We start from the raw sequence: 25,745 nt of genomic DNA on the forward strand, positions 1-25,745 counted from the left end.
GGCCGCCCCGGCGGCGGCAGCCGGGCGCTGGCAGCCGGGAGAAGCGCAGCTGTGGAGTGGCGGGGTGAGGGTCGGGGCTGTCCCAAGGCCACCCGGGGTCACTGCCCCGCTGCCGGGGATGCCCCAGCCCGAGGGAAGCGAGCGCTGCCGCGGCGCTGCCGGGAGGGGCTTTTTGGCGGCTGGCGGCGGCCGAACTCGGGACGCTTTCCCAAGATCTCTGCCTACGTCCGCACTTCTGGCGCGGCACTTCCCGTCCTCGCTGCAGAGGATAGCGCCTATGCAAATCTGGGGTTGCGAGGGTGGATTTGTGGCGCTCGGTGTCACGCCGATGTCAGCGGGCTCGTCCTGTTGCTCCTCCAACATCTCCTCCCGGTCCACGCCGCCTCCACGGCAGTTTTGAGGCAGGTGCTGCCCGTGCCCATCCGGTTCCATTGCTCGCTCCCTTGCGGGAAGCTGCTCTGAGATGGAAATCACTGCGCGTGTTGGTTCTTGAAGGCAGCAGTGCCAAGGAATGCTGGCATGGGGTAGGAAATCTGCCCTGCCAGCCGTTTGTGCAGAAGCAGCCTCATGGCAGGAGTTCAGCTCCTGTTTTGGGACAACGCCCCATCCCTCCGTTCCGCGCTGCCTTTGGGGAGTGTTTAAAGCAGCAAACGCTGAACTCAGTGATGGGACAGGCCCTTAAAAACCAGGGAAGCGAGCTTGGGAATGAATCATTTACCAATTTGTCTCTCCACGCCTTGATTTGCTGTTTCTAACGCTCATCAGAATTACGGCGTTCAGCTCTGCAGCTCCGTGGGACAACTGAGGAGCCCCAAGTTGTGGGGATGCTAAAAACACCCCAAACCCCCAAGTCAAACCCAAACCCACGTCTCTGAGACATTCCCTAACCTGTTCACATGCTTGTTACTGCTCTTGGAGATAAAAAAAAGCACCCAAATTTCATAGGTAATGCTTTAATATCTGTATGATAAACATAAGGATATGATTTTGAGGTTAAAAGCACATCTTTCAACCTTATTTGAAATAATACAGATAAAAACACTGTCTCTTTTACTCATAAGCCTGGATTTTGGCTGGTTTAGCCTTGGGACCAGTGTATTTCAAGCAAACAAAAACTATGGGTGTGCTACAGAAATTTAGCTGCTTGCTTTAAAGTTTTTGAAAGGAACTAACAAAATCGATTCAAAAGAAACCTAAAAAGCAGAAGAATTCAGCAGCAGACTAAGCCCTCCTGTTTCCAACAAACAAAGAAAAACACCGTTTTTGTAACATGTTTTCAGATAAGAATATATATCCCTATTTATAGACTCGCTGACTGAATTCCAGCAGGACATAAAAAATATATTTGTAGCTTTCTAAATTGAGCTGACTTCTGCTCCTGGCCACCCATTTCTATGTATTTTCCCAGTATTCATTTTGTAACAAATAGTTCCTCCTGCAAGCAGGATCAAAATGCCTCTTGGTCTTTTCCAGCTCAAATAATCAGCTTCAGCCTTTTAAGTTTCTACCTCTGAATAAATTTCTTCAGCTTCAAAATAATATTCACAACTCTTTTCATCACTCCAACTGACTTCTAAAATCTTTTAATTTGGGCACCAGAGCTTTGTTCAGGAGAGCTCCCCATCTGGGTGATTCTTGTTCCCAGATTCTTTGCATTTCACTGCCAAGAAAAAATTCTTAAAAAAAAATTAATGCTGTACGAATAATTTATCATTTAAGTGTAAATATACATTCAGATCATTATTTATTTTGTATTAGCTGTTGGCACGAATATTTTTGGCCTATTCCATACAAAAACTAACAGGAAGGAGGACTTGGTCTTTCATGTCAGCCTTTTGAGAGCCTTAAGATTCAATTAGTTCATTGAACACATTGAAAAAAAGGCATTTCCTTCTCTTTTGTGCACATATTTGCATTTTTCTGGACCAGACTCTAACACATACAATAGCTTTTGTGCTAGAGGTTAAATTTTCATTTCTCCTGGAATTTAGTATCTTCAATCTCAAAGGAACTGCAACTGCTTTTAGAGTAATGGCTTAGATAACTTTGCTCCGATTTTAAAGGAACTGGAACTCCAGTAAGAGTAAACTCTCACCCCTTGGATAATTTTCTTTTAATGTTATTTTTAGTCTGAGCTTTATCCATAGACTAGCATCTCCGTAAGATAATGGAAATGAAAATTCAGATGTTTAATTTGTTCTAATTCAGGTGGTCTGTTAATAAAAATATCTTAACCTACTAATGGTGACCCAATTAAGTAAACATCTTAAGAACATTTTCCTAACATATTCTGTCATATCTGTTTCTTAATGTTTAAATCATATTGCTAATAACATAAATATCTATAAAATAAATATTTGAGAACTAAATGAAGCGGGCCATGGCAGCTTATTAAAAGTTGTTTCTATTTTGGGGAAGTATTTAGTTCTTGTTCTTTCAGCAGTTTGATTTCTCATGCTGAGGTTTTAAATTTCAGAGTCTATTCGGATAATAGACATGAGATTAAGATCCCTTCTACTCTTAAAAACAAAAAAATAAAGATAAAAGGGGGGAAAAAAGAAACTAAACCAGACCAGTGACAAGATTTATATACCCTAACATACATCATATACCCTAACATAAATCACATACAATAAAATAACATATCCTAACATGAATCCTTAACATAACGTAGCACAACATTAACATAACTTCAGATCTTGCAATTACTTATTTCACCATAGGGGACAATGCCAGGATTTAGGAAAGCAGTACCTTGAAATGGTGTTTAATCTCTTTGGATGCTGAAAGTTCTCTCCTGAATTGTTGTGCCCTGTTCGTTTCTCTTGCAAAGGAGCCGAGGGGTGACTCAGTCGCTTCTTGGTGAAACCAAATACCATTTTTACCTACAGAAGTGAAACACAGCCTCAGGAAAATACCATTTTATTCTCCATTCTTCAGAGACAGAAAGGAAAAAAAGGTCTTGGTAGTTGAGCATTTTGGTGATGTTACTCATTTTGGTGATGTTACTCATTTTAGGGCTGTTACTCATTTTAGCGCCTGCTCTCTCAGATTGCACTTATTTATGGCTCGTATTTTGAGGTGGAGCGTGAAATTCCAAGGATTTCGCTTAGAAAGTGAAATTGACGGGAAAGGTTTGAGGAACTGTTTAAAGCTTTAACAGAACCGCCCGGACCGGAGCCGCTCCCTCGGCCCTCAGGGGGCACCGGGGGCCGGTCCTGGTGCTGCCACCGATCTCGGGCAGGGCTCCGGGGGTGCTGCCAGCCCTGAGGGGAGCGGGTGTCCCTTGTTTCTCGTCCCTTGTCCCTTTTCCCTCGTCCTTTTTTCCTTGTCCCTTTTCCCTTGTCCCCACAGTCGCAGCCCCTCACGGCCATTGCCCGCCCCGGGCCCGCCCGCCCGCCTGAGGGGAAACCGCGGGGTCGGGGTCTCTCCTGCAGACCTCGGTGCTCTCAGGGTCTGGGGAGATCAGAAAGGGATAAATCCCCTCGGATGAGCCTTTAGGCTGGCCCGGGACTCCCCGCCGTTCCCCCGCCGTCTCCAGCCCGTCTGAGGTGCTGCCTGCGCCGCGAGGAGAACGCCCTTGCGGAGGAACATATTACAGGTTTTACACGTTTTTATTTAAACATCCTCCCCAGCGTGACCGCTCAGCAAACACCGCGTGCTTTTCGTGAGGCAGCCATGGCGAGCGACGCGCAAAAAGCGGATAAAAATAGAAATAGACGCAAAAAGACGGAGGTGAGCGGTGCTGTGTGAGGGAGGACCTCCCTTCCCATGTCCACTTCTGGACTGAAGGCACAGAGATCCACGGCACTTTAGGGAGGTTTGGGGGAACACAAATGACTTTTTCGTGTGGGGAAACCGCAGTTTCTCTGAGGGCTTGAAGCCCAACAAAATTGGTAAGCACTGGGACATATTTATGTAGAACTTCTTGAGAGCAAGCTTCTGAAGTACACCAGCTTTTACTGGTATAAACACTACATGAATCAGTATATCTATATAAATGTGTGTGTATATATAAATAAAAATGTGGGTGTATATACAGAGATCTCAATCTGGTACTTTCCACCCACTTCCCAAGACGCTCATGAGGCTGTGAACCCAAATGCCACTTGCATCTTCTCCAGAAACACCCTCAAGATCTTTTTAAGCCTCTTCTTTCACTCAGCTAAACTCTGTGCTAAGCTTGTTTTAAGTCCTAGAACCTGTGTTTTTCTAATGTGCTCTGTTGTTAGAATGAAGCTTCAGAAATTCCTCAGTTCTCTGACAAAACAGATTTGGCTCCTTCTGAGGACTCGCAGTCCCTTTCCAACACTGAACCACTGGAAAAGGTTTTACATGGTGATGTATTAAATTTACTGAAAGTAAGTATGGAATGACCTAATTTGATGTTGAGATTCATCCAAATGCTTAAATAATTTTTTTTTTCTCTCTCAACAGAGATGGGCAAAGAAATTAATAGCTTGTTATCAAAATATGCTGACATTATAAGGCAAGTTAAACTTTGTTCTATTCGCACAGGAATTTTTTAATTGTCTAGATAAGATGGATGGGTGGCTGCAGTTTAGGGAAATTAGCACTGAAAACTGTCAAACACAGATCTTGAAAGAAAAATGCTGTTTTATGTTACAACAGAGAATTAATTTGGTCAGAAACTGGGTATTCATAGAAAATCTATTTTTAAGAAAAACATAAAAGTAGTGAGAAAGTTAATGGCATTAGCATTTATTTTAACTACAGATCTCTTCGCTTTAGTGCAAGAGCAGCAGTGGACTCTTCTTATGTCCAGGAACTTGATGAGACCTTAACACAAGCCAGGGCCATAGAAAACCACTTAGAGCAGAAAAGGGAGAGGCTGAAAAAGAGAGTCACTGTCATTGCCAGTACTCTGCAAAGCTAAATGGAGTTTATGGCAGAAATGCAGAACCAAAGTTGTGTTTGTGTATTCAAACAAACTGTGATGAGTGTTGTGATGTCTGTTTCTTGTATAAATATTTCTGTCAGTTCAGGAAACTTCCAACAAGTTAAGCGGCTACTTAGTGTTTCAATACATAGTGTAGTGGTAGTAAAAACAAATCTGAATATCTGTTTTAAATCCTGTGACTCAAGGGATTAAGACATTAAGCCATCTGGTTTTTACTGGTTAACCCATTTAACATAGTAAAAAACATTTCTGTGAAACAGAATTTTATGATGTAAGTGGAAAATGACCTCAGATGATTGAATGTAAACCATTTCCTGGTTATGATTTGTTGGTTTTTTTTTTCTTTTCTACTTTAAAAAATGTTTTTGTGCTAAAATCTTAGTAGAATATACTTGCAATGTTATTCCCATTGTGCCGCAGAATGTAAACAGGTTGAAAAGATCAGCTTAGAAATAAGAGAGTTCTATAAAGAACTTTGAGAAAGCATAAAGTCTTAATTTAAAACTCATTGTAATACTGGTACATGTGTTACACTTCAAGGCCTGCTGATATAAAACATAATCAGAGCTTTGTTGATGTCAATAAATAAACAGGTAACATGATCTGGAATTACAGTGTTCTGTTCTTTTGTTATTTGGCTATGTGAGTTGTTTGCTGATACTCACTTTGTCTGAGAACACTGAGCCCTTTTTCTTTCTTATAATTTGACTCTGTAAAAAAAAAAATGATACATGGAATGTACAAAGGATCACTTGTACGAAGTGTGGGGCTTACATAATAAAGAAAAGTACTGGAGTAAGATATATTTACATCTTTACCCCAGTAGTATGCAGTGATTTCCTCTTTAAATCCTCTCAGACCTAATCCACCCTCCTTTCCCCCTTGCCTCAGCTCAAAGCCAAATGTGCTACGTGTCACAGCGACATGATTTAAACCAAAGAATGAGAGGAACTGGACATGTAGGGTGAGATTTAGATACCTAAAGATGCAGATATGTCCTTAGCAGGATTTTCAAAGTGCCTAAGCATGGTGTAAGCGCCTTACACACTTAGGAATTTTGGAAAATCCCATAAGGTGCCTATCTGCATCTTTAGCATCTAAAGGCTTTCCAAAGTCTCACCACTGGTTTGCATCATATTTAGCAGTCTCCTATTTTTTCCCTGATATTCTCACTCTTGGTAATACTGTTTATACAGAGAAATGTGGAAGAAAAAGAAAAGATTTAGGAAGTGACATTTTCTAAAGTATTGTGCTGGGTGTTTCAAAAATCCACGCTCATCTGTAGTGATGACACAACCCAGAGTTTCAAAATGACGTCTGCCAAGGGTCTGAACTCAGACATTCGCCCACAGTTATTTATGCAAGGCTTTAAAGAAGAGTTACACAAATTTATTTACTGAGGAATATCTGCCTGTTACCTGCATTTTAGCTGTTTGTGCTTGGGGAAATCGTGCAGCCTTTTTACATCATCTGGATTTGGATCATCTAGATTTAGTTTGTATGGCAAATATATCCAACTATTATTAAGCACTAGAACTTAGATTTTGGGATACAATAACTGTATAAGTTTTTCTCTTAGGGGATCAAGTGTTCCTGTTGCAGCAGTTTGCTCTATTTAAAAACGTCATAAAATCGAACAAAAATTAGTAAAACTCCACTTTAGAACAATTAAGGACTGCTTAGTGCAGTTCAATCCAAGATACATCTTCAGAATAATGACTCATGTTTTTCTACAGTGATTTCTTATACAGTTGGTTGTCATTCTGTTTAATAACATTTAATAGAGGGGGATCTCTGGGGTAATAAGGGAAATTTAAAATCTGAGGAAATATTGAAAGTAAAGCCAGTGAGTATGGCCACAGTAACCCAGGTGAGCTTATGAACAGTGTAGTTATTAAATTTTTTAAATTACTAAGAGCAACAAAGCTTCTGGTTTTGCTGCACAAATATAGGTGAGGATATATATATATAAATAAACTAAGTAAAATGAATAAAATACGTACTTTCATAAAGTTGTGGCTTTAAAGGATAAGTTCAGAATGTTTAAAACACCCATTGAAAATAAAGCAGCCTCTCCTCTTGTGAAGTTAAATAATATTTCAGCAATGGAAATACATTAATCATACATTTATCTCTCCCTGTTTAAAGAGAGCTTCCCATAATTATTGTGCTGGCCAGAAATATGGAGCACTTTTCTGTTGGCTGGTCTTTAGCGTTCCACTTAATATCTTGTTAAGAGCTTGTGTTGCACTTAATATATGGACACACTCATTACATACAGTTTTCCTTCTAAAACATTAAGGAACAAAATTTTACTAGTTTCCCATTTGTCTACAACTCATCCACCCCGCAAATAATGCTGCTGATTGCCTCTCTCATGGACTTCAGTGTTTATTGGGAGAAACAAAACAAATTTTCTCTCCTGATCTGACACTACAGGCTCAGTCATGCTCTCCTTGAGGAGTGAGCTCCTCCTGAAACCCATCTGGCACCGGTGCCATCCCTATCCGCTTTCCAGTTTTACTGCAGGAGGTTTGGACAGAAAATTAATTGGCTTTAAAGCTGCCAAATCTGATCAGCAAAGCTCAGCCAATAACTACGTTTTCTTTTAAGCTTCTCCCTTCCTTGTTTAAGCTCCAGCCTGTAAATTAACAAGAATGTCTAAGATGACAGATCAGTAACAGAATGTAAATGGATTTTTTTTTTTAAACCTGGAAGCACTTTAGATGAAGTTTCAACCCTCTTGGAGTCAAGGGGATCTTGACACTGAGTCTTTACATTTCTGAGCTTGCTGTGAATTCCTCCACAGGCTGGAAAGTGTAAGTGATGAAAAACTCAGTTCCTCTCATTGCTCTTCTATTATCTAAAAGCTAAAAATGGGAAATAGCAGATAATGCAGAGAGTTTAGATAATCAGTGGTGAGAATTTTTCCCTGAGAAAAGGCTGATTTTGACTGTTCGCTTAAAATGAAACTGCCTTTTAGCGTAAGTGTGGGTCAGAATAGAAAAAGACCAAATCTAGTAGGTAACAGAGGTATTTTAGGCTCAGGATATTCTATGCAGAACTCAAGTTTTGTTAATGGTAGACTGTTTGACCTTTGAATTGTCTTTGAAAGTGGCACTGGAAAAGAATACAGTAGGTGTTCTGCATCATCAGGGGGAACAGCCAGAAGAAAAAGGAGGGGGCAAAGATCCATAGCTCAGTGAGCCTAAATCCCATCCTGGAGAGAGTCTGGAGAAAATTTCTTAGCTATGACTTGGATAACAATACATTAAAAAAAAAAATCCTTTATCAGAAGAGCTGGCTTTATTTGGAAAAATTACCAGTGGGTACAGCTTGGTGTAAGCTCATTGACACCATCCTGTGTGATATTACATAAAACAAGAGCAATCAGTAAGTAGGGACAAACAAATGAGTTAAAAAGTCGATTAATACTCTTTTTTTTTCTGCTGGATCAGCCTATGTGGTATTGCATAGTGATCTGCTTCCAGCTTTGCTTATCCCAAATGATTTAGAAGCAGGACTTTAGAGAATACAGTCTATTTTTAAAAGAGCAGCAAACTAGAAGTCACAAATGCATCAATAATGTACATTAAAAATTGATTGTAACCTCAAGAAGATTAAGGGTCGAGGGGAAATCAAGATTTCTGAAACCAGAAGTAATAAAGAGCTGAGAAAACGTGATCTGGGGGAAAAGGTTGAAGCAGTTGGGTTTGTTGAGAGAAAGCACAATTTAAGGGAGGGCATTATGAGTTATAGAAAATACAGCAGTCAAGGGTTCCTTGGGTCTTGCAGGAAGGACAGGAAGAAATCAGATTAATTTGCAACAGATTTAGGATGAGAATTAATCTGTCTGTGGAATGGGGTCCCTGGAGTGCTGTGCCTGCTGCTCTGCTCCCTCTCCAGGCACAGGGCAGCTTTTAAGAGCTTCATAATGACGTGAAATAAATGTTTCATCACATTTCCAAAGCGCTGGCAGCTTCCTCCTGGCATCCCGAGGGAAAGGGTCTGTCCTAGGGCCGGCTCAGCTGGGAACAGCAGAGCACGGCCCATTCTGCTGGATTTGGTGGGGGAATCTGGCGTGGCAACCAATATTCCTGAAACCTTGAGGTTCAGTACGGTGCAAAATGGCTACTCAGGTTTAGAAACAAAAGCATTTTGTATCCCAAGTATTTTCGGGAGGTGAACAAGAAGGCAAACTGAGCTAATTTCAAGACGAGAATTTCTGAAGGAATTACCTGGGAGCCCGGCTGCTCTGATACACAGATCCACATGCCATTCTTCCCTGTCTTCCCGTCTCCCCGGCTACACCTCGAGCAGATGCGGCAATGCCCAGGCAGGCGCGGCAATGCCCAGGCAGGCGCGGCAATGCCCTGGCTGTCGCGGCAATGCCCTGGTAGTCGCGGCAATGCCCAGGCAGGCGCGGCAATGCCCAGGTAGTCGCGGCAATGCCCAGGCAGGCGCGGCAATGCCCAGGCAGGCGCGGCAATGCCCAGGTAGTCGCGGCAGTGCCCTGGCTGGCGCGGCAATGCCCAGGCAGGCGCGGCAATGCCCAGGTAGTCGCGGCAGTGCCCTGGCTGGCGCGGCAATGCCCAGGCAGGCGCGGCAATGCCCAGGTAGTCGCGGCAGTGCCCTGGCTGGCGCGGCAATGCCCAGGCAGGCGCGGCAATGCCCAGGTAGTCGCGGCAGTGCCCTGGCTGGCGCGGCAATGCCCAGGCAGGCGCGGCAATGCCCAGGTAGTCGCGGCAGTGCCCTGGCTGGCGCGGCAATGCCCAGGCAGGCGCGGCAATGCCCAGGTAGTCGCGGCAGTGCCCTGGCTGGCGCGGCAATGCCCAGGCAGGCGCGGCAATGCCCAGGTAGTCGCGGCAGTGCCCTGGCTGGCGCGGCAATGCCCAGGCAGGCGCGGCAATGCCCAGGTAGTCGCGGCAGTGCCCTGGCTGGCGCGGCAATGCCCAGGCAGGCGCGGCAATGCCCAGGTAGTCGCGGCAGTGCCCTGGCTGGCGCGGCAATGCCCAGGCACCACTCCGAGCCGATGCCTTCTGCCCGCCGGAATATGTTAGCCCAAATCCTTTTGTCCGCTGCCAGCCTCCTGCTCGCTCATCTGCTGCATTTCCTCTGCTCTTTGATGCAATTCATTCCAGGTAAAATGCATTAAAAACAACCCCTTTCATCCCATCCCCTTGGAAAGAGGGTTGCTGCTGCTGCTGACGCGGGTCGGGAGAGCGATTCCGACTGTGAGAAATTCTAAGCGGAGCGGTCTGAAGTCTTTGTTAGATGGCAGAAAATGTGTGTTATTTATTGAATAGATAAACGGGAGTGGTAGGGATTACAGCAGATACAGATGGTTCAGAGCTGGGAAAGCATCACAGAGCAGATTCTCTGTGCAAGGGAGCCAGCTGGAAGTGGGCAGGGAGAGGGTTCTTTGGAGCTGCATGGCTGTAGAGGCTTTAATGTGTACGTGCAAATGGGGAACTACCCCAGAGGATTCTGTTTCACAACCTGACTCTGCAATTTGTAGCATGATTGCACAGCTTGAGCTGCTTTTTGTTTGGGATTTTTATTTCTTTGTTTTGTTTTGTTTATTTGTTGGCCTGTTTTCGGAAATTAGGAACCAACAAAGATCATGGCTTAATTCACAGGAATTTCTGCTTTTTGATGGTGGTGGTGTTTTCCTGCCTTTATAATTCAAACCATTGCTTCTGGGGTGTCCAAAGAGCTGAAAAACTCTCAAATCTGCCTTGTTGTACCACCAGAAGACCCCAAAGTATCGAATCTATTTCTGCTGGGAGATCAACAGCTATTTCATGTGCACGAGTTCACTGTCGCCTTTCTCCTTTCCTCCCTTTGAGCCTTCCCCTGCTCCTTTTCTCAGTTTATTTTTTCCCCGTGCTTTTTGTCTTTTCTTTTCTGTTTTTCGTTGCTCCTCTGGCTGTTAGCGAGGAAGTGGGTGGCTGAGCCCCTGGCCATGGGGAACCGAGCAGCTTCATGGAACAAGGAGCCCAGCTTGGACACTTCCCAGCGCTCCCAAGGCAAGTGCTGCGCCTTCCTTTTGGAAATCCATGTGGGAGCTCAGGGGTCCAGCCCTGGGGAAGGCTGGAGTCTGTAGGGCACAAATCCTCAGCTCTGCTTCAGGCTGGGGGATGGAAAAACTGGTTTGTTTCTGTCTTGTGGCAACCTGTGTTTTACAGGGAACAAAACATTGCTGGTGCCAGAGGATTATTCCCAATTTGAAGGGTCCTTAGGGAAAACAGAATTCTTGAGTCACTGTCCCTGCTTGATGAATATCATGAGCATTCTATTTGCTAAATTCTGCCCCTAATTCTGGTGGTCCTGGATGCCCTTCTGAGTCAAGCAATTAGGCTGTGTGTGGGAGGTGCTTCCTGAGCGTTGGATTTGAAGCTGTAGGTTAAAATCAAAATGGATTTGGCCTCTCCCGTGTGATCCCAGTGTTAGCAAATGGCTCCCATAGTTCCTCCACCCACCATTACAGATTTCATGTCCCGCTCACTGGTGTTGAAGTACAATTTAATGTCTGATTCCTGATGATTCCACCCGCAGCAGCTTTCTCTTGGAGAGCCTGGTCCTTCATCCCACCATTTCTGGATATAAACAATAAATAATCAATGCTGGGCTGTCACTTTGTGCTGGACAGAGAAATCATAGCACACACTGTGCAGGGAAACAGGAGCTGAACAAAGTGCTAGGCCAGGATCACTCTGGAGTGATTGCCTGCTGTGTTTGGAAGAGGCTGGAGGAGCGTTCCAGCTCCGTGTTTGGTACTGCCTCTGCTCGGATATTCCAAAGACCTTAAGCTTGTTTTTAAAGGTCTGAGGTAGGATGGAAACTACAGTGGAGAAATGAGGGTTCTGAGTGGGCAGGTTGTGATCTTGTGCAGATTTTCAGATATTCAAGCACACACAGAGAGCCCCACTGGGACTGTAGAGCTTTTATTGTGGATTCAAGTTCTTCCACCTCGCAGTGTGGCCAGAACAGAAGCAGGAGTAATTTTATTTGCATGTTGTGTGACATTAAAAACCAATCTGTCATCTGGCTTCTGCAGAGAGAGATTGGTCCCTTCCTGGGGAGCTGGATGTTACAAAAAGTTTGAATTTATGACTGAGCTTTCCCCTGAGCGTGGAACACCCTTTTTGCAGTTACTCAGGAACAGTGTTCAAGGAGGAGTTGTTCATGTTCCCTGTTCATGTTCCTCAGTGTGTTGAAAGTGCAGTTAAATGCAACAGTTATTCAGATTTATTTTTGTTTAAGGGGGAAGACATGTAGGATTTTTTTTTCTTCTTGTACCCCTGCTCTCCTCCTACCTATTCAGAATTGTTCTACAATAACTTGTCTTCTTTCTGGAAACTTCTGGTTTGGCTCATGTGGGTGTTAGGATTTGATCCCATTTTGCATGCACTTCTGCCAGGATCTTCAGCTCATGTGAGCGATTCCCAGAGGAAAAAAGTAATCCATTCTCTTGCTCTGCTTCTTTCTCCCTCTCTGGTCTGGAGTTGGGACATTCCCTTAAATGTTCTTGTTGTTTAGAGTCCATTCTATTAAAACTCCACTTTGTAGGGGATGCTTTGGAATGAGTTCTAAGTAGATGACTTCTAACTAGATCAGATTTCAAGAGGGATTACTGAGATGATCATGTGCATGGTTATCGCAGGACAAGGAGAACAAAAAGAACTTTGCTTACTTAGCTTAGGAAGTGATAGGTTCTTCACCCTAAAAACAATGCAAGAAAGGGAAAACTACCAAAGCCACATAACAGCACTGCCAGAAAACCAAAAATAATGTCCTTTGGTAATTTCAAATCATTTTCCTGATCTGGACAAGGAGCAGTTATCCACAGAGGGAGTAAGTGCCTGTAGACATAATAACTTTTAAGACAGAGTTCTTATATATGAATTTCTGGGACAGCAGTTGGGAGGGGTAGACTTGGGAGGTCTTTCCCAGCCCTGGTCAGGCTCTTTTGTGGAATGTATCTTCCAAAAATTTCTATTTACAGTGCTTTCCAGAAAGTTTTGATGTAGTGCCATCTTGAGTCATCCCGGCTTTGCTTCTGCTTGGATGCAAAATATCTCCTTATGGACGTGTTCCTCTCATTCTTTAATGCATATTTTGCACCTTTGCAAACCAAATCTGCATTTCTGCAAACACTTAAGAGATCTGAAGGAGGATTTGGGGATTGGCACGTTGGAGAGCTACACTGGAATTTTGCATTCTACCTTCCTGCGTGCCTAACACCCAACCTGCTTGTGGCTGCGCTACAGAAACAAGCTTAGAAAAATTCTGCCTGCCAGCTCAGCTCCTTTGCAGGTATTCTGGCTGAAATAGTGAATTTCCTCTGGAGATGTTGAGCAAAGGGTTTCAGAGGCTCACAGGGAAATTTGGCAGCAGCTACCGTGGATTACCGGATGTAGGCCAGAAGCAGCAGTGGTGAAAGAACAAAAAATCAGAGTGAATTCAGCGACAGCCTGGAGTCCATTTAGTGTGTGGTGTCTGCACCAGCGCTGGGTGATGGACTTCTCTCTGCCACGTGCCCTTTTGGATCAGTCTTTCACTCCCACCTCAGTGTTCAGCGTTCCAGGCTGGTTCCGTGCTCCGTGGTCTCGGGGAGAGCAGCGGAGCGGCCGCACTGAGGGCAGAATGGGCCGGTGCCAGCCCGGGGAGGGAAGCACCCCTGGGTAAATCCACCTCTGCAGCTAAATGGATTGCTAAAACAATCCCTGTGTTGATGAGGCTTTGCAAACCAGGCTATGGGAGCCAATCACTGACATCACTGTTTGCTCGAAGCATTCCAATCACTTCATGCTCTCCTGGGGCTTTTGTCCTGCCAGCTGGAACTAAAAAGGGGTTATTGCAGTCAAACCCGAGGCTCCATCGGAAATCATCCTTCTCTGCTTATTTCCTTGCCAAATAAAACTTGTAGATCTGTTTTGTCCTGTAAACGTGTTTCGGCTCTGTTTCATTTGTGTTCTTCCCTTTTTTGGGGATTGCAGTTACTATTTTTTTCTTCTCTCCTTTATGAAATAAAATCCAAATATACATTTCTTTGATTAAAAGAAAAGTTATCATCTTTTCTATCATCCTATATTCTATTACCTCCTTTGGGCTGCAGAACTGGTGTCTCTTGTGGATTAACTACAGAAGAGTAAAATCCACTGGATTTTCAGCTCCTGTGGATGTGTTGGGTTTTGTGGCTTTACTTTGGGTATCCACCACAACTCGGCTGCTTGCAGATGCTGAATGCTCTTCTCCCTGACATCCAATCTCAAGCTCTACAGTTGTCACTTCATTCCAGTGAAAATCTCAATTCCCTGCTCTTTGTTCTCCCTGCTCTCTTTGCAGGTTTCAAGAATTACCTGCCCAGCCCACCCAAGGAGCAAATCCCCTGCCACAGACCCAGGGGGCTGCAGTGCATCTCCCCCCTAGTGCAGAGCGTGGAGGAGACACCCGAGCCCATCCCAGCCAAGATCAAAGGACATATTCCCAAGTGGATTAATGGAAATCTGCTGAGGAATGGCCCTGGCAAGTTCGAGTTTGGCAATGATAAGTAAGTCTCCTTTAACTGACTTTTTAAATGATCTGGCCTGAGCTCTGCCTAAAGCTAAAGGGGACCCCCCTCACCACTATTTGGAGCATCTTTTAGTTTCTTTTTAAGTAAGGGAAGGAAGAAATATCGATCTTTTGAGAACAGTTGCTCCCTTATTTGGAAACTCCCATTTCCTGCAAGGAGGAGCTGAATGGTGAAGTCACCCAGGCTGGAGAAGCTGAGTCACAGAGAGGCTCTCACCACTCAGAGGGGTGGGATGAGGCAGCTGGGCTGGGGAATAAAACATCCCCAGCTCTGGTCCTCTGTCCTGAGCGAAAATCCATCCCTGAGCACTCTGAAATTCAGGGCAGGAACTTGGAGAGTTGGTTGCACTGAGTGGTGTGAGCTGCTTTAGGAGCAAATCCATCCCATTTAAAAAAGAATACATTAAAATATTTCCAGCAGGCACCTACTGCCTGTGGCTTGGCATGTGCCATTCTAGATAATTGACAATTAAGCTGATGGCAGCAAATGGCCAAAGCTGATCTCCTTATCCTGTTCCCAGAGTTAGACCCTCAGGTGTTCTGAGAGTCTCACAGATTCCTTGGTTTGGAGAGAGTAACATCCTGCAAGAATCTGAGAGCTAAAGGCCTCTGGGTTTGCAGTAATAATTTCTATTGTTGTTGTACAGTACAGCACTAACTCTATTCCCTGTGCAGGAGGGGGTGCTTTACCTCCCAAAAAACCTTACACACAGCATTTTGAGTCTTCACATCCCACAGCTGTGAATACACTTGTTTTGTTTTGTTTGATTTGATTCAGGCATTTTCCCAGACAAAGCTGTGCCTGGTTAATTGTTCAGGGGATCTGGGAATCAGCTTTTACAAACAACAATAAACCTAAAAGCAGGAGGGTACCACAGAGCATCATATAATGCCCAACTCCTCTTCTTAATCTCTTTTTTTCTCTCTCCTGGAAGGTTTAACCACTGGTTTGATGGCATGGCCCTGCTGCACCAGTTCCAGCTGGCCCACGGCACGGTGACCTACAGGAGCAGGTTCCTGCAGAGCAGCTCCTACCTGAGGAACAGCCAGCACAACCGCATCGTGGCCTCGGATTTCGGCACCTTGGCCATGCCAGACCCATGCAAGAGCGTCTTTGGGCGCTTCCTGTCCCGCTTCGAGCTGCCACGTAAGAGTGGTTCTGTAAAAAATGAGAAGTGTTCTGAGATTTTGTTGGAGGAACTTGTGGTTAGGTGGAAAGGGAGGTGTGAGGAAGTCTGACAGACTTTCTGTGAGCCCATGGTTTTCTTAGAATATGACCCAAACCCCCAAATTATGCAAATTGGTGTCAGCCTTAGCTGGGGGAGGCAGAGTTTAATGTTTTAGTGCCACTTCAGCTCGCTCAATCCCGGATCTTGTTGCAAATTTTCCACAGAAATCTCTCCCCGAGACATTATCAGTGCTGATAATGAGCATTACACCCTGATGTTCTACCTGAGACACAGCTTTGCCCTTAAAACACCTTGCCTTGCTAAGCTTGTAGGGTAAGTGGGCTAATCCCTCCCTTCCTGGACTAAGGGGCAGGAGATTATTGAGTAGGGTGAGGGATGGCGTTGCACAGGAGTGGAAGTTCCAGTACCTTTAGGATTCTGTGTATGTCAGGGAAGAAAGAGGCTTAAATGCGAGCAAAGTGCTCCCCACTAAAACCAGAGCAGGCCCGAAGTTTGCAACTTGTTGCTCATGCTGTGACCATCCTCTGTTCCTTCTCTCCCCTGCTGCCATGTCCTCTGTCCTTTCCCAAGGTGCTCACACTTTCACTCATGGTGACTCTCCCCACATCCCCACGCCAGCTCCCTCAAGACATTCCAGACCTATCCACGTCCCCCATCTGCCTTTCCCCAGCTCCAGCAGTGATTTCCATCCCTGTCCTTGTCCCTTTGACCTGGCTTCACCTGTGCAGTTTCCCTTTGTAGATTAGCGAGATATTTCCAATCAATCACACAGGGATTAATGTCACTGCAAATGGGTTTATTTGTTTAAACATGTCTAACTTGCCATAATGTGCCATGAGCCGCACAGAGCTGTGCACAACTCCAGGATTTCTGTTTCAGAGCCCAGTGACAATGCCAGTGTGAACTATGTGCTGTACCAAGGGGATTATTACGTCAGCAATGAGAATGTCTTCATGCACAAGGTGGACCCAGAGACGCTGGAAACGAAGGAAAAGGTGTGGGCAGTGGAATGAGGGAGCTGGGCTACAGATGGTGCACAATCACACCTTGCTGTTTCTAGGAGCAGCAAGGGGGAATCCAGTTTCAAAGGAATTTGTCTGGACCAGCAGCATCTCTTTTCTGAGTCCCTGAACGATGTGTGCAGCAGCAAGGCAGCGCTCTCAGGGGTGGAGGTGCTGTCACTGCCCAGCTGGGCACAGCTGGCATTTCTCCTCTGCTCTCCCTGCTTGCCTGGGCTTGTCTGCACCTCTGAGCAGAGCAGGAAACAACTTTTTCCTGTGTACAAGAAAAAGTCAACATTGCTGATCTCACACCTGCCTTTTCCCTGGTGCTTTGCTTTCATATCTCTTCCCTTTATCTGCTTGTTACACCTCAAGTTTTGCACTCTCCAAAGCTGCCCTTCAAAGCCTTGATCAAGCCCTCTGTTGCAAAGGGGTGCTTCAGCTGCCACTCGATTTTCTCCTCTGCTAGAAAATGACTAAAACATCAGAGAAGCTTCTCCCTCTGTCCTGAGCATCCTCTCCCAGGAGCGTGGCTGGATGTGACAGAAGGATGTGACCTGGGACAGGACAGCATAAGCCACGTGTCCCCCTGCCTGTGCCCTTAGAGGGGATTTGGGCTGGACAGCTGTGAGAAGGGCTGAGGGAGGATTCTGCCCTTCCTGAATCAGTGTTTACTGTTTGGCCTGTTTGACACCACAAAATGCCAGCTCAGAGTGTCCTCAGGCCTTGAGGGAGCTGTTCCAGGAGTCCCTCCCTCCCTGCAAGATCAGTAGTGACACAAATAAACTGTGTACAAAGCACAGCTACTGATGTCTCCTGGAGAGCTGGGTGGTTTGCCACCTGATCTGGTTTGTAAACCAGAGTGCAGTGATGAAAAGACACGTGGGGATTTTTAGGTTCAGCTCTGTTGAACCAAATCGTCATAAAAAAAAATCCCCTCAAGCTGCTTTTTTAGATGCAGATTGGTATTTTTTTTGGCTAAGTGAAGAAATGGAAGGCATGATTGTACATTTAAACTCTCCAGTTTGGGATGTCTTAATAGGACCCGGTTTTCTGAGCTTCCGGTGACAAAACTCTTGGTGATTTTTGGGGCAGTGACTGTCCCTTCACACATCTGCTTGTGCTTATTATGGGCAACATTCCCACTGTGTCAGCACTTGTGCCATCAGGAATATTTATGTCTTCCAAGGAATGGTCAGTGCTATCAGTCCTGCTTTACTGATAGAGAAACATCCTTAATTTTCAAGGATTTCAGGAAGACTGCAGGCAGAATGAAGGCTGGAGTCCAGATCCCACATTATTAATAATGAATAAAGTCTGCCCCTGTTCCTCAGACTTCCACAGAACTGACCCTGAGGAAAGTTCTGCGCTGACTGAAAAATCTTTGGCTTTTCCAGGTGGACTGGAGCAAATTTATTGCAGTGAATGGGGCCACAGCTCATCCCCACTATGAGGCGGATGGGACAACCTACAACATGGGCAATTCCTTTGGGAAGCATGGTAAGAAGGGCATGGCCAGGCTGATTTTTTGGGCAGGGTGTACAGGATGCCTGCTGGTGCTGCTCCTTCTCCTGTTGAAGAAACACCCAAAGAGACCTTGAAATTGCTGTTCCTGAGTCAAAATGTCAGTGGCAGTCTGTCCCATAAAATTGGCTCCTCTCAGCATTGTTTCAGATGCTTCTGACTTTGGCCTGTGAATATCCAGCAGATTCTCCTCTTCCTCTCCCAAGCTTTGCTGGAAAAAGGAGAATGATTTTTTTTTAGGTCCCATCCAGTATTGAAACCTCATCTGAAGAAATTGAACAATTAGCCTCGTGTTTTTCACTTACAATAATTGGCTTTTGATGAGCACCAGAAGTGTTTATGCAGGAGAAGAGATGGAATTTATTCCAGTAGCCTGGATATCTTACAGCAAAGCTGAATTTTGTGGGATATTTTTCTTCTTCTCAGAACTGTGAGCATCTTGATAGGATCCTGTTGCATCCATGTGGCTGCTCAGAGCCATCAGTCACTGTGAGCTGTGTGAAATCCCTCTTTTCCAGAGGCCTCTGAAAACAGCTGCTGCCCTTTACTGCGATCCCTCAGGCTCACTCCACCTTGTCCCAGTTTTGATCATTTTTCATTCTTGCTGCTTTCATTTCCTTTTGGCCTCAGCAATGTCCAGCTTTGTACCACATGATTTTTTCAGCTGGACACACCAAACTCTGGACTATTATTATTCAAACATGCTGCTCTTTCCCGCTCATAGGCTCAGGTTTATTAAATGAGCATCACCAAGGCTCAAAGTTTTCATTTCCTATGAGCTTGGTTTCTATCCTGCTCCTGTTATTATAGGAGAGCACTGCAGGCAGAGCTGGCATTCTCCCAGACTGAGAAGATCCTTTTTCTTCCTTTCAAGCTTCCTTTTCTTTGTTTTTCTTTTGGTAGATAAATCCTCCGTAGAACGCTTTATTGCCTGCTGGTTTTCTGCTCAGTTTAGGAGAGGTGGTTCAAAGTATTCCTGGGGAACAGGAAGGAGCAGAGCCTGAGTTTGGTTTGAACACCTTTTGTGCTTTCCAGGGTCCAGCTATAACATCATCAGGATCCCCCCACAGGAGTCAGGCCATGGGAACACTTTGGAGGGAGCCAAAGTGCTGTGCTCCATCCGTCCCATGGACAGGGCAAAGCCATCCTACTACCACAGCTTTGGTAAGATTCCACCCCAAACTCTGGGAATTTGGGCAAATGGGAGGCAGAAAGGGCTGTCCAGTTCTCTCTGCCCTTGAGATGTTTTCTGGCCTCATATTTGGGTGATACTCCTTCCTTGCCTCCTCAGGAATGACTGAAAACTACATCATTTTCATCGAGCAACCCCTCAAGCTGAACCTGTTGAAGATCATCACTTCCAAGCTCCGTGGGAAAACCATTTTGGATGGGATAAGCTGGGAGCCTCAGCACAACACCTATTTCTACGTGGTGAACAAGCACACTGGGGAGGTAGGTGGGTCTTTGGCCCCTGCAGCAGCTGGTCTGGAACCTTAGATCCCAAAAATGCTACGTTGCAGCCATGGGGAGTTTATGAATCAATCCAGAAATTACTGCAATACAGGCTTTAAAGCAGGGGTGTAGATCTGTTAAAAATGGGATTTCTTCATGCGTTTTCCTCTCCATTCATTTCTTTGCCAGCCCTAAAAGGACAGAAAGGTGGAAAGAAGCAGTTTGGGGTTCATGAGACTTCAGCACAGGGACTGAAATGCAGGTCCCAGGTACTCCAGGGTATAAGAAGGTCAGAATCTGTGAAAGATGCACAGCAAAGGGCTGCTTGATATTTTGGTTTTTCTTCTGGTTTTGCTCCTTCCTGCCTTAAAGCAGCCCTTTTGTGCCAACACAGCGACAGAACGCAAATCCCAAAGAATGAGTGGGGGATGAAATGGGAGAGAGAGAGGATGAATGAAGCTCTCTGAGGTGAGGCTGGGAGCTCTGGAGAGGAGGTGCAGCTGTCCCCTGGTCCCTGCAGGTGCTGCCAGGGCAGTGGTGCTCCAAGCCCTTCGTGACCTTCCACCAGATCAACGCCTTCGAGGAGCAGGGCTGCGTGGTGCTGGACCTGTGCTGCCAGGACGACGGCACCAGCCTGGCTCTGTACACGCTGCAGAACTTGAGGAGGAGTGGGGAAGGGCTGGACCAGGTAAGATCCCTGCCTTTGCTTCCCAGGATCTGCTGAGGCCCCGCGGTTGAGTGGCTTTTCTGCAGCAAGGCTCAGGTTGGTGGAATGGAGAACACCATGGGGACAAAAGCTGAAATGATCATCTCTCGATGCTTTCTTCCCTTTTAAATCTCTCTCCATGGAGCATTCCCTCAAAACTTTTCAAGCTGGTGTGTGGCACAGAGCTCCACAGCCCGGCAGAATTTATTTCTGGTTTAAAACCTTGGTTTTAATGACATTTGTTTTCCTTCTCCCTGCGTAATACAATTTTCCCCCAAGAAATTACGCAAAATACGTTGTAGCATTACTTAAAAATGGAAAAAGAAAAAGGAACCCTGTTCTTTAAGGCATTACTTCAGAAAAGGAGCAGTTTTTATGAAAATCACAGAAGCACAAATACCACGGAAACCCCTGCCTTGTTCCCCACAGTCACCTCGCCCACAGCACGTTCGAATAAATTATTTATTGTGTCCAGCTCTGTGAAAAAGCCCCATTTCAGGCCCTGTGAGGGGCATTATTTTGCATAGGTCACACATGGGAAAAGTGGGGTTGTTTTCAGTTTCTCACCCTGCAGATGTGTTTATTGGAAACCCAGCGTGCTGGGGGGGCTGCTGCATGTTCAGACAGGACTGAACTTCCTCTGTCTGTGTCCTGAGCTGTCTGGAACCAACTCAGCTCCGACCTGAAAGGACCACAGCTGTGTCCTAACAGGTTCTGCTTTCTTTCGGCATTTATTTTGGGTTTTTTTTCAAGTATTTTTTGAGCATATTCAAGTACAGCAGAATGTTAATCCCGTTAATTCCACATCTTTCTCATCCTTCTCTGATGGAATTTGATGTGGCTGAAGGGGTCCTGGGCCTGTTTCCAACGCTGGGCCTGTTTCCAACACCCACATTCTTCAACTGACAAGTGGCATCACCACCAAACTTTACCCACACACGGGGGGGAGTCATTTCAGAACAGAATCTCGACCTTCACTGCATCAAAAGCCTCAGGCATGTCTGGGCATGACTTGTCTCCTTTCCCCACATCATGTTCAGTGCTTTTGCTTGCTCACTAACCCGTATTTTGTCAGCCAGGTTACATGAACCAGAAAAGTTTTGAAAACTTTTTTCAGGGTTTCAGGATGAACACATGTGGTTAAAGTGAAGTTTCACAACTGAGCTGGTGAGCTGCAGACTGAAGAAACTGAAAGACACCAAAATAGGGTTGTTGTCATTTATTTTATTGAGAAGGTTTAATATATGGGAATATGATCAGTTCTAAACTTGGCTTGAACTGAGCTTTAGTGGCAGTGGCAGAATTATCCCTCTCGTGCAGTGTGCTGGGTGTCTGCCACACTGGGGGCTGCACTTTGCTCCCCAAGTAAATCCATCCTTCCCCTGGACTTCAAACAGGAATCCATGTGTACCTGAGCATGGAAGAGGGAATCCTGCAGGGTACCTTCAGGCACTGAACTGAGGCACAGTGCTCTCCTGCTTCTTCAGAGGGGGATGTAGAGCAACATAAGCCTGTTCTAACTAAATAGTGGTGGAATTATCCCTCTCGTGCAGTGTGCTGGGTGTCTGCCACACTGGGGGCTGCACTTTGCTCCCCAAGTAAATCCATCCTTCCCCTGGACTTCAAACAGGAATCCATGTGTACCTGAGCATGGAAGAGGGAATCCTGCAGGGTACCTTCAGGCACTGAACTGAGGCACAGTGCTCTCCTGCTTCTTCAGAGGGGGATGTAGAGCAACATAAGCCTGTTCTAACTAAATAAAATTTAGTGCAGTGTCTGTCCCACTGCTGGATTTGGAGATAGTGGACTCATTTGCATACCCAACTCAGCGTTTATTACTGTGAGAACAATGCTGACCCTTTTTAATTCTTGTCTTTTTGGTTCCTACTGTAAATTACTGGAACGTGCAGAGAACTTCTTCTTTCCATTATGTGCTTTACCTTACCAGAACTTGGTCAAACACATCAGGAAAAGAAGAAGAAGAATTCAAGGGTGTCTAAAATTTCAGAATTGTTCCCCAAAAGTGCATTTAGCCTGGAATGTCTCTCCTCTCTCCATCACCATCTCTTTCTGTCTCTGTAACAGGTTTATGCCTCAATCCCCAGAGCTTTCCCTCGCCGCTTTGTTCTCCCTCTGCACGTGGATTCAGACACACCCGTGGGGAAAAACCTGAACCCACTGCCTTATACCCTGGCAAGGGCTGTGAAGGATTCAGATGGCAAGGTGTGTATAAATAATGCACATTTACGCAGCAGATGCTGCCCCGTGCCTCAGAGCTTTAACCACCTCCTCGTTGTGCAGTGGTTGATGGGACCACTGAGCTCTCCTGCCCTGTCCAAGCTGAACCAACCCTGCTGTAATGCACATTTCTCCAGGTCTGGTGCACACACGAAAATCTCCACCCTGAGGGCTTTGAGAAAGTTGGGGGCCTGGAGTTCCCCCAGATCAATTATGCTCGGTACAACGGCAGGAGGTACCGGTACTTCTACGGGTGTGGATTTGGGCACTTGGTTGGAAATTCCTTGATCAAGGTTGATGTGGAGACCAAGAATTTCAAGGTGAGGTGAAGTCAGCTTATCGAGTCCTTCCACTGAACTGGATTTGAAGATGTGTCATTTACTGGGGGCTTTAGGGCTTTGTCCAGATGGGTCTGGGATGAGATTCCCAATTTCATCCCTCACCTGGCACCTTACGAATATGGCACAGTCACCAAACAGGAGAGGATGGCACCATCACACTCCTGGAATGAAAAGAATTAATTAAAAGTTGAACTCTTTAAGTTTCTTGGGGCACAGAATATTTCCAGGTGCCTTTGTGGGGAGCACTCTCAGTTGTAACTCTGTTCCCTGTAGTAGACAAGTATTAATGAAATGAAGCTCATCCATGTGTTCCTGAAGCTCATCCATATGCTCCTGTGCTTGCTAGATTTGGCAGGAGGAGGGATCCTACCCGTCAGAGCCTGTCTTTGTGCCAGTGCCTGATGCCACGGCAGAGGACAGCGGAGTCATCCTGTCTGTGGTGGTCTGCCCTGCTGAGGTAACTTGCTGTCAGTAGTTTGTCAAAGTCACACAGCATTAATACACTTTTTAAACCCCAGAACTGGGTTTGAGGCCCCCTGGCAGACATCTCCTTGCTCCCCAAGGGGTATTGCTCTGCCATGCCCAAGCACAGGCAGTGCAAGTGGGGGTTTTCCTTGGAATGTCTGTGTTTGCCAAGTGGAACCTGTGAGTTGCAGTGCTCCTGTCCCACAGGTTTGGTCTCCATGGCCTGCTTGTACCTTTGTGTGCAAGCACAGTAGTTCAGCCTGGACACTCACTCTGCCTTTCTCTTCCTCCTGCAGAACCAAAGTGCTTTCCTGCTCGTCCTGGATGCAGAGACCTTCCAGGAGCTGGGGCGAGCAGAAGTTGGGGTGCCAATGCCTTACGGATTCCACGGTATCTTCACTGCCCACTGATGGGGACCACCTGGGCACCTCTTGGGACTCAGGGCCGAGCCAGGCTCAGAAAAAACCTCTCCTACTTTCGCCTCTCACCTTCCATCATGTCTGGGATGAAGGAACTGCTTTTTCTCTACCATAACCTCCTGTTTTCCTAACAAAATACAACCAAGGAAGGCAGAAGCCCCTTCGCTCCCACAGCCCACTGCTTTATCTCCATTTTTCTTACTATCTTGCTAGACCAGCTATAGCAGCAGTTCACAAAGAATGCCAGGTTGAGGCTTGCAAGGGAGAAAATGGAAACTGAGATGATCAACCCCTTCCTTTGGCAGCAGTGTGCTTTGAGGGGAAGAGAAAATCGGTGCTTGGGGCTGTGACTTTGCCTGAAATATGTAAAGCAGAAGAGAGGAGTAAAACCCAACAGGTGGGCCCAGTGAAGGGGTGTAAATCCCCCCCCACTGCATCAAGGTTGCCTTCAGTGGACTGCAGAGGGTAGGTGCAGACACTCCCAGAAGCTGTGCTTGTGCTGTTCTCTGTACAATAGCAGTGCTCTCAAATAAAGCCTTGGGAAGTTTTTCCTTTCTTTCCCTGCCCTTGCACAGTCTCATAGATGTGGGGGACACATCTCCAGAGCAGGATACAGCTCTGCTGGCTGACAGTTCCTGCTCTCCTCCCAGTTCAACCAGTAGGGAACACCAGTAGGGAACACGGAGCGCTCCACTGTGGGTTTAAGCAGAGCAGAACAAACTCCAGCCCCGTGTCATCCAGGCTTCTCCAGCTGCTGAGCTCGGGGGTGCAGGTGGGTGGGTGAAAAGTGAAGACTTACAGGAGTTCTGTTCATTGTGAGAAGCCTAAATAATTACTTGAATAATTTCCTTAAGTAATAAACGAGCCATTTTGCCATCAGGGCTTTACATCCACTGACCTTCCTTCACCTTAATACAAGTCTTGGGAAAAGGAGGAGGATTTTACCCCAGGGCTGCTGCTCTGGGAGGGGCAGAGGAGGCTCAGGCCAGAGCTGGTGGAAGCCACTAGATGGCAAACAGCTCCCGTTCCTGCCGCTCCACGAGTGCCCTGCAGCCTCCTCTGGGTCACGGCCACCTCCTGCCCTCCGGGAGCCTGTCCCCCGGGGGAACAGCCCCAGCGAGGCCTCGTCCCCAGAACCTGCCACAGAATGATGCTAAGAAGGGTTTAACAGAGTTCAGGCACCATTGGTTCTCTTTTTAAAATGCCTTTTTTATTTTTTTTTTCTTTTCTCGTTGAGGTGGGAAGCGAAAAGGAGTCAGAGGCTCACGGGCAGCCTTGTGTGAATTACAGCAGCCAGGGCAGCGCTGCTCAGCAGAAGGGCAGGGGAGGAGGGAGGTCCTGCAGTGCTGTCCCTAAAGCTGCAGTTTTTAAAGCCGTGCTTCAGCAGCACACAACCCTGCCTGGGCTGGGCACACGGGCGGTGCCCCACCACAGCTCCTTTTGATCCTGTTCCTCTCACACAGAGATCCTGCCCCGAAGCTCGGAGTTCTCCCACCCTGACAAACTGACAGAGTCACTCCGTTATCCCCAGGAACTCCCAGGAATTCCCAGGAATTAAGGGAATATACATTCAAACCCTTGCAGCACTGAGAAATCGAGGTTCTCCTCCCTCTCCCAAAGCTTTCTGAAAATCACCACACCTTAAGGATTCCTGTGCTTGGACTCCATGAATGTTATTACCGGGGTGCACTCCTTTAGGTATGCCCATAACCATGCCCGGGTCCGACACCGGCACGGGAGGATCGGAGCATCCCGGGGCCGAGCACGGCAGGGGAATTGGAGCATCCCGGGGCCGAGCACGGGAGGGGAATTGGAGCGTCCCGGGGCCGAGCACGGGAGGGGAATTGGAGCGTCCCGGGGCCGAGCACGGGAGGGGAATTGGGGCATCCCGGGGCGGACACCAGCCCGG

The 25,745-nt window shown here is 46.3% G+C and overlaps 3 protein-coding genes and 1 long non-coding RNA gene across 6 annotated transcripts in view; 2 read left to right on the forward strand and 2 right to left on the reverse strand.

Moving 5' to 3' along the window:
- Nucleotides 1-9,241, reverse strand: part of IL18 (interleukin 18) — a 13,335-nt gene extending 4,094 nt beyond the window's left edge. For both annotated transcript variants that reach the window (XM_017738488.1, XM_017738487.1), the window contains exon 1: nucleotides 9,160-9,241. In XM_017738488.1, coding sequence (XP_017593977.1) covers nucleotides 9,160-9,200 — 41 coding nt within the window. In that variant the 5' untranslated portion in view covers nucleotides 9,201-9,241. The remainder of the gene's footprint in view (nucleotides 1-9,159) is intronic.
- Nucleotides 1,568-3,593, reverse strand: LOC108447693. The gene is made up of 2 exons (XR_001863355.1): nucleotides 3,440-3,593; nucleotides 1,568-2,885 (listed from the first exon to the last, which is right to left on the reverse strand). It is a non-coding gene; the product is annotated as an uncharacterized LOC108447693 (long non-coding RNA).
- On the forward strand, nucleotides 3,506-5,530 carry TEX12 (testis expressed 12). The gene is made up of 4 exons (XM_008636929.2): nucleotides 3,506-3,735; nucleotides 4,233-4,338; nucleotides 4,438-4,489; nucleotides 4,753-5,530. Exons 1-4 carry the CDS (start codon nucleotides 3,679-3,681, stop codon nucleotides 4,895-4,897), a joined length of 360 nt encoding a protein of 119 aa, XP_008635151.1. The 5' UTR covers nucleotides 3,506-3,678; the 3' UTR covers nucleotides 4,898-5,530.
- BCO2 (beta-carotene oxygenase 2) lies at nucleotides 9,217-24,396 on the forward strand. 2 transcript variants are annotated; one of them, XM_017738485.1, is made up of 13 exons: nucleotides 9,217-10,062; nucleotides 10,858-10,950; nucleotides 14,273-14,477; nucleotides 15,436-15,647; nucleotides 16,570-16,685; nucleotides 18,089-18,191; nucleotides 19,251-19,379; nucleotides 19,507-19,667; nucleotides 20,188-20,355; nucleotides 22,459-22,596; nucleotides 22,749-22,931; nucleotides 23,299-23,409; nucleotides 23,714-24,396. In XM_017738485.1, the coding sequence occupies exons 1-13, from the start codon at nucleotides 9,270-9,272 to the stop codon at nucleotides 23,825-23,827; spliced, it is 2,526 nt and encodes an 841-aa protein (XP_017593974.1). In that variant the 5' UTR covers nucleotides 9,217-9,269; the 3' UTR covers nucleotides 23,828-24,396. The 2 variants fall into 2 exon arrangements, with proteins under 2 accessions (XP_017593974.1, XP_017593975.1); XM_017738486.1 differs by lacking the exon at nucleotides 10,858-10,950 and having other exon boundaries at nucleotides 9,250-10,062.
- Nucleotides 24,397-25,745: the final 1,349 nt, after the last annotated feature.

This window comes from Corvus brachyrhynchos, unplaced genomic scaffold, assembly GCF_000691975.1.
Source record: "Corvus brachyrhynchos isolate BGI_N302 unplaced genomic scaffold, ASM69197v1 scaffold46, whole genome shotgun sequence".
Classification (NCBI taxonomy): domain Eukaryota; kingdom Metazoa; phylum Chordata; class Aves; order Passeriformes; family Corvidae; genus Corvus; species Corvus brachyrhynchos.